Consider the following 8127-nt stretch of genomic DNA (forward strand, 5'->3'; position numbering starts at 1 on the left):
CCTCAATTTTGCCTCAGATTTTGCCCCAGACCAGCTCTCAGACTCAGGGAAACTCGCGAGTTTCCAGAATGGAGCACCAAACACCCTCTGTTTTCCCTGGAAATTTCCGGCAACGCAAAGTGCTGGGGACCCTCTCTTTTCCTTTTTGTTTTCCGGAAAACCTCGTACAGGCCAAGGATCAGCTGAGCAAGGTTTGGGGAGAATGCTACAGTAGGATCTTCACATATTTTTTTCGTATGCGAAAATTCTTTCGACGTTAAAATTCTTTCGCCACCAAGAGCTGGCTGGGGCTGCAGAAGCAGCGCATCTCAGTCGTTCTTCACACGGCAATCGCAGAGCAGATTGTGAATGAGCTTGCCTGCGGCGAGGGCGGTCGAGTGCACGGAGCTAAGTGCCTCGCCGCCCTCGCAGGAGTCGCTTAGGCGGCTCCCGTGGTGTACCTGTGTTAGTGGATAGTGCCAGTGCGCGCCATAAATAAATAAATACAACGGACATCCCAAGCTAGGGCTGGGTCGAGGACAGACACGCCAAAAGAAAGAAAGAAAGAAAGAAAACAGACACGCCAAACGAGGGATGGGACGAGGACAGGGTCCCCACCTGCACGAGCAGGATTTTGGAAGAACGATCAGGGGGACAGGTGGGGCTCTCCTGCTCCTGACAAGGGACACGCCAGAAAGAAAGAAAGAAAGAAAACAGACAGGCCAAACGAGGGATGGGACGAGGACAGGGTCCCCACCTGCACGAGCAGGATTTTGGAAGGACGATCAGGGGGACAGGTGGGGCTCTCCTGCTCCTGACAAGGGACACGCCAGTCCCGTGCGAAATATGCTTGTAAAATTCTTTCGCCACTGTGCCAGTCCGCGCCAGTCTGCGCCCTTGTCGTGCCAGTGTGCTGTGAGAGAGGCTTTGGCTTAAGGTGGCGGTCCGGGTTTTGCGAGACGGGTGTCGTCCGGCAAGATGGCATCACGCTCGCACCTGCCGACCGCCGCCACGGCGGCGAGACGCCTTCTCCGCCACCGCGGCGCCGGCCACAGGCCAGCGCTAGGCAGCTGCCGGCCACACTGGGCCGGATTTGCCGGTAACCGTCGCCGCACACTCCTACGTCCACGCCGCTGTGACGTCTGGCGACGAGGCGCCGGCCGCCAAGCTTCATCGCCAACGTGGTCGCTCGCTGGTCCTCTCGGCTCGGCCACGCGTCGGCCCAGCTCACACGAGCTCCAGACAGCCACCAGTCGCCACGCGCAAAGCGTACGGGTCGCCGGCTCCCTGTTGTGCTCTCACGCTGGCCGGCGTAAAACTGTGCTGGCAGTTGTCAAGCCGTACCCGTCGCGTTTCGAAAGGGAGCCCTCAATTGACGCGTCTACACGCACCGTGCCACCGCTCTCCACAACTGCTACCGTGGACATCAAGCTCCTCGACTCGATCTGCGGCTACGACGGCGCTCTAGCTGCTGGCTCTCGCGGGTGTCTGGCGACCCGCTCAGGCTTGCGAAACGGCCGGCCGCGGCGACGTGTTTCGAGCTCGCTGGCCTTCTCCGCGCGGCTGGGCCCGCCCCTAGTCGGGACAGACCCGCCCAGTCACTGGGCAGCGCGTGCGCCGTCATCCTGGACGACGGTGTGCCGATGCATCCGGGAGGCTCCGCGGGGCTGCTATAGCAGCCTCGGGAGGGTCGAAAATCGAAGCCGGAGCGGCGGACCACGGAAGCTCCACGGACGGTGAGGCGGGCTGTGGTTGGCCCCCCCTGACCGGGTGAGGGAGTGGCGCCCCGGGAGTGCCGCTCCGGCGACGTCTGTGGCCTCCAAGGTACCGTGACCGCGGTGCTCGCTCTCGCGGCCGTCTCACGACCCGCTCGAGACGAAAACTGGAGCGGACGGTGCGACGAACCGCGAGTGGGATGATCTTCTCCGCGCGGCTGGGCCCGCCCCTAGTCGGGGCCGACCCGCCCAGTCACTGGGCAGCGCGTGCGCCGGCGTTCTGGACGACGGTGTGCTGGTGCATCCGGGAGGCTCCGCGGGGCTGCTCTAGCAGCCTCGGGAGGGTCGAAAATCGAAGCCGAAGCGGCGGACCACGGAAGCTCCACGGACGGTGAGGCGGGCTGTGGTTGGCCCCCCCTGACCGGGTGAGGGAGTGGCGCCCCGGGAGTGCCGCTCCGGCGACGTCTGTGGCCTCCACGGTACCGTGACCGCGCCGGCCTCGCTCGGGAGGCTCGTCTTTCGGAGCCGTCGGCCTCCGAAACCGTCGCGTTGCTGCGCCTGGACGGCTTCGATGCTCGCCAAACCCGTCGGCACCGTCCATATACACATGAATTGTGAACGAACGCGCATTTTTCTGATACTTTACTCGCATATGCCGAAATGTTAGTTTCGATCTAGTCCTCACGGACACAAAACAGAGGCCTCCTAGCACGGAGAAGCGACTAAGAGTCGCCGACGTGCGAGTAAAGTGTCAGAAAAATACGCCCGGAATCACAATTGATCCCGTCGACAAGGCGCCCCAATCGCGGAGGTCTGGCGCGGGCGTGGAGGCGAGCATCGACGCCTCGACGGTTGCTCTTCAGAGGCCGAAAACAGGCGCCTGAAAAAGGAGAGAACGCGAGACTGATCACGCGCGCGGAAAAGCCCGAGGGGCGAATCTAAAGTGCCGAGGCGCTTGCTATTCACCCCAGCTAGGGCCACGGAGGCGCTCGCGGCAGGTCTCCGCGCGCGCGCTGGCCGGTGGCAGCTGATCTCGGGCGGCGGGCGGCGGGAATGGGCTCGGGCGGCACCTTTTGCCCTCAAAAGTCGTTCGAGAGTACCGGGTCGCGGCGGGAACGCGCCCATCCGCTCGATGGGTGTCAGGAGTCGATCGCCTGCGCCACGAGCGAGCACGGGAGTCGTCGCGATGGGAGTCGTAGCGGCGTGGCGCTGGGCTTCGAGAGAGCGACGTGGGCGCGGCGGCGCGGGCGGCCGGTGGGGCGCGTGAGGTCCGCACCTTCGCGACGGGCAGGCTCGATACGGCCGCTGGCCGGGGCGGCCGCTCGACCGGCCGCCGCGGTCGTTCCGGCGGCGGCGTCGGCGTCGGCGTCGCGAGCGAACTGGCTCGCATTCGACGAGCGACCCTCTTCACAGAACCCGGACTGCCACCTTAAGAATTCTTTCGCCACTTCGCTGGTGGCCCAGGGTCGCCTGCTCCCTGGCCCGGTGCTACTTGCGTCGCTCCGCCCGCATCCGCATGCGCGACGCGTTCGGCCTCTTCCGCGGGTGGTGCCGCGCCGCTCCCTCGTGCCTCGAGTACGTGCCCGTAGCTGCTCCCGGCGGCGCGCTGGACACCCGCGCGCTGGCCTGCTCCCGTTGCCGCTGTCAGCCGCAGCAGCACCAGGCCGTCGACGTCGGGCCGGCCGGGTACGACCCTCACTCGCCGGAGCAAGTGGAGGCTCGTCGGCCGTACGACGAGCGGCTGCAGTCGCCGGAGGAGCGCGCCGCCACCCGCAAGGCCCGCGGCGACGCCGCCTTTCGCGCGAAAAACTACCGCACGGCGTACGAGCACTACACGGCGGCGCTCGAGGCGACGCCGTCGTCGCACACGCTGCTGGGGAATCGCGCGCAGGCGTACCTCAAGGTGGGCCGGCACGAGCTCGCGCGCGCCGATGCGGAGGCCGCGACCACCCTCGCGCCAAGCTGGCCAAAGGGCTGGTACCGGCTCGGCTCAGCGCTCCGCGGGCTTGAGCGACCAGCCGAGGCGGTGGCGGCGTTCCGCCGCGCGACCGAGCTGGAGCCGACGTCCGAGGAGAGCCGGCGCGCGCTCGTGGCGGCCGAGCGCGACGCTGCGGCCGCCGAGGCGCTCGTGGTCGAGCTGGACAAGGCTCGCAAGGCGACGACGCGGAGACAGGCGTACGACGCAAAGACGGTGGCAGAGTACGACGCCAAGGTCAAGGCCAAGGCGGAGGGGCGCATCCGCGAGACGACCGAGTGGAGTGAGGAGCTGTCCAAGGAGTGGGAGAAGGAGTACGAGGCGAGCTGGACGCCGCCGCCCGGCGTACAGCTGCTCACCCACACTGGCGGCGGAGGCGGCGAGGGCGGAGGCGGCGAGGGCGGAGGCGGCGAGGGCGGCGAGGGCGGAGGCGGCGAGGGGGGAGCCGGCGGAGGCGGCGGCGGAGGAGGTGGCGACGGAGAGCTGGTCCTCGAGGAGAACACCGCGGCGGGCACAGGCGGCGGCGGCGGCGGTGGGGATGGGGGTAGGGGAGGCGGGGGTGGGGACGGCGGCGGGGAGGAGGAGGAGGAGGAGGAGGAGCTACTGCTAGAGGAGAATGGCGAGGGGAGTGGCGTTGGTGCGGCCGCGGCTGCCAGCGGCGCGGATGGCGGCGGCGGCAGCGGCGCGGCGGCCGAGGCGGCGGCGGCGGCGGAGGAGGAGGAGGAGGAGGAGGACTCGGAGGACGACAACTACGTCTCCGACTCGAGCGACGACGAGGACAAGCGGCCGCCCGAGCAGTTCGATCTCTCCTCGAGCACGACCATCATGCTGCCGCCCCGCAACTACACGCTCGTGCACGAGGACGGCAGGTTGCACAAGCGCGACAACTTCACGCCAATGTCCTTTGGGATGCAGCGCATTCACAACAACGCGGCTCCCGAGCCGGTGTGGGTGCAGACGCAGAACGCGCGCTGGATGCAGGGCACGACCGAGGTGGTGGTGATTGCGCACACAGTGCCGCGCGACCAGATGCGAGCGGCGCTGCTCGATGTGCAGCTTGCGCCTCGCCAAGTCCACGTCGCCAGCCGCGCCACGGGTCAGGTCTTCTTGCACGGAGAGCTCGAGGAGCGCATCGACCCGCGCACCCTCGAGCCTCCCCACGACACGTCCCAAACACGTCCCCGACACGCCCCTCTGACACGTCCTGCAGGAGCGCATCGACCCGCGCACCTCGACGTGGCTGACGGACGGCACGCACGTCACAATGACGCTGGTCAAGGCCAACCTCCAGATCTACGACGCGGGCAAGAAGGGCACCGCCGCCGACACACACTGGCACCGGCTGCTCACTACTGACCAGTGCGCACTACACGCCGAGACACAGCCGAGACACAGCCGAGACACAGCCGAGACACAGCCGAGACACAGCCGAGACACAGCCGAGACACAGCCGAGACCTGCTTACCTCACCGACAAGTGCGCGGCACGTCTCTTCGCGGCGTATCTCGGCTTTATCTCGCGGCAGACACGTCGAGATCGCGCGGCATGGTGAACGCCCCGACTCATTTCTGAACCACCTCTCCCCCCCTGATCCTTCCGGAGGTATGTTGAGCGAGGCATGGTGGACGCGGACTACTCGGAGCTGCCGGCGGAGCACAGACACAAGGCGCGCTTCCCACCCCGCCCCGCCTACCACCCCGACCCCCCACCCCGCTTTGCCCCGGACCACCTCCCGGCAGGCGAAGATGAGCGAGCTGGAGCGCAAGGAGAAGAAGCGGCAGGAGGAGCTCGCCAACGAGTGCGCGCTCTGCGGCAAGGACGTGCGCTTCTTTTGCGACTGCCGCTCGGGGGACAAGGACTACGAGAAGCCGCTGCCAGAGGGCTGGAAGGACCCGCGGCTTGGCTTCTGCGACCCCATCTTCGACGGCGTCAACTACGACGCCGGCAAGAGCGCGCAGCTCCAGCCAAAGCCGGCGCCGCAGCCACGGCCGTACGCAGGCGGGCGGTGAGTCGACCCGCTACTTTCCGTCTATGTACCATTTTGAACAGGGGCTGGCTGCCCCCCGGGGCACCGTAGCAACAAAACGCAGCGCATCAGGTGTCCTCTTCTCGATACCGACTATGATCTATACACACACTTTTCTTCATATCTGGGGCCTCCGGCGCCAGTGCGAAGTCTAGTCGCCCTAAACCACCCCGCCCTCCGGGCATACTCCGAACTCCCACACGACAACACACGCGCGGCCGGCGCCTCTCATGCCCTTCTCCACGCACACCGCGTGAAAACTGCGCGTACGTCCCCGCGCGCACGCAAACACGCGCAGCGCCATTTCAGAGCTGTGCCATGTGCGTCTGCCCTGTGCTGGCGCCCCATGGCCGTCCCGCGCCGCCCGCACCAGCTGCGCGCCCCTCGCACTACCAGAGCAAGCCGCATATCCACTCACGCCGCGACGCGCGCGCCGCAGCACACCTCACCAGCACACCTGCGCCTTTTTGCGCCCTGTGCAGGCTCTGCAGACTGCTTCTGGCATCCCACAAGCGGCTGTACTAGGACGCGCCGCGAGTGCGACGGCACCGCGCAGGCCCAGGCGCGCACGCACGCCCGCACGCGCGCTCGCTCATCCGCCCAGTCTGCTGTGCACAGCCTGTCAGCCTGCCTGCACACACAGCATACAGCACCATGTGCACGCATACGCTTAGACGCAGCCCGCACCCCACTACAATAGCCTGCCTCACGCCTCACCACGCCGTCTCGCGCACACCGCCAGCAGCCCGATCAGAGAAACTGCAGCGCGCGCCTCTGCGCGCCTGCAGCTTCTCTGCATTCTGAGACCTTCTCAATCCACCCCGCCGCCGCGCCTCCCCGGGCACACACCGCAGCAGTGAAGATGTGAGTCGAAGTATGGGATATCGACCGAGCCCGCGCCTGCCGCACACGTCTCCGTTTCTTTTTACTGCCAAAGCATAAAAAGAAAAAACACCACATGGCGAAAATCGTTTAACAAACAGCGACGACCAGCAGCAACGATTTACAGCAGCGTCCTGCCGAGTGTGTGTAGCACCGACGCAGACGCACCCCAGGCACTACACTACGACGGCTAGGCAGACCTCACCAGTCCGATAAGGATCAACTGGAAGGTTGAACCTCGAGCTTAGACAGAACGGGCGCGACAGACTCCAGGGGAGATCGCGCTCTACTCGGGGCACCAAGGAGGAAAACCGAAACCGTTTGGGTGCCCCACAAAAACCCAAACGCTACAATCTAAAAGTCACACCTCCCCCCCACGTCCCCCCCCCCCTTGGGGACGTAGCGCACGCCCTTACTCGGAGAGAGTGGGGGGGGAGGGGGGGTGGGGGAATAGGAGGAGCCGTCGAGCTCGGAGTAAGGTCCACAGTAGAGAGACAGGCATTTAAGGCGTAACTTCACCCTCGCTCACCTTGAGTATATCTAGGCGCCCTGGTGCAGTCGGTCTTCGGATCAGCGGCCAGCTTCCCATCTAGGGCAGGGAACCCCCAGCGACGCTAGTGTGGCCTACGGTAGCCTCAGCTTGTACGCGATCCCGGGGCAGGGGGGTGTGGACTCTAGAGCTCCAAGAAAGGATAGGGAGAGGAAGGGAGATTGGTGTGCCGGTTTTTCGCGTTAGCAATTTTTTTTTATGATCTATACACAAGCGGGGCGATCTAATTTTCTAAATACTAAAAAATCGACCCGTAAACGGAAAGGGAATGCCGTGTACCCTGGGTGTACCACACAGGCCGCTCAGTGGCACTGAAAAGTGAAACGGTTACCAACACCCGGCTAAAACTATAGACTTAGGGTCAGCGGCCCAGGGGTGACGTCGAAGGACGAAGCGAATCCGAATGTCGAGTTTGACGGCCGGTGCCGTTGGCATCGGTGGATGGCATGCCGCATGCGGGGTCCTGGTCGCCAACGCCATAAAAAGCCCCGCGCCGGGTCTCGCTCTCAGCCTTAGGGGACCCCTAGGCTTAAAAGGGTGGGCCCTGGGGCGCCTGCGGCTTAAATGGCTTAAAACCGGCCCGGGCCGGTTTTAAGAGCTGCTGGGCCGCCGATTCCTTAAACGGTCTTAAACGCTTAAACGGTGCGGGAGAGCTCCCGAGGTCGATGGTCCGGGAGGCTCCCGGAGGCTCCCGGTAGACGCCGGAGGCCGGGAAGCTGGCTACAGTCAGCTAGCACGCGTCCCCTATGCGAGTATGGCTCCTGTCAGTGCACCAGACTTACAGATGTGTCTTCAGAGGCGGATTTGTGCCTAATAACGGCAGTATTGGAGAAAACGGCGCGGAAAACCCAGCAGAGCCGAGACGCATGCCGGTGAGGGCGTGTGACTGTGAGGCCGATTTTCTTAAACGGTCTTAAAAGAGGGACCCCCGTGCCTGCAATCTCTTAAATGGCAATTTAAGCCCCCAAACCTCCTTATTTCTTAAAAAGCTCTTAAAAAA

At 64.8% G+C, this 8127-nt stretch overlaps 1 protein-coding gene across 1 annotated transcript; it reads left to right on the forward strand.

Moving 5' to 3' along the window:
• Nucleotides 1–2747: 2747 nt before the first annotated feature.
• Nucleotides 2748–5678, forward strand: EMIHUDRAFT_110351 (hypothetical protein; the record flags this gene model as incomplete). Its single annotated transcript, XM_005788683.1, has 6 exons — nt 2748–2962; nt 3159–3273; nt 3817–4770; nt 4880–5028; nt 5272–5290; nt 5409–5678. The coding sequence occupies 6 exons, from the start codon at nt 2748–2750 to the stop codon at nt 5676–5678; spliced, it is 1722 nt and encodes a 573-aa protein (XP_005788740.1).
• Nucleotides 5679–8127: the final 2449 nt, after the last annotated feature.

Source organism: Emiliania huxleyi, assembly GCF_000372725.1.
Source record: "Emiliania huxleyi CCMP1516 chromosome Unknown EMIHUscaffold_133, whole genome shotgun sequence".
NCBI lineage: Eukaryota > Haptophyta > Isochrysidales > Noelaerhabdaceae > Emiliania > Emiliania huxleyi.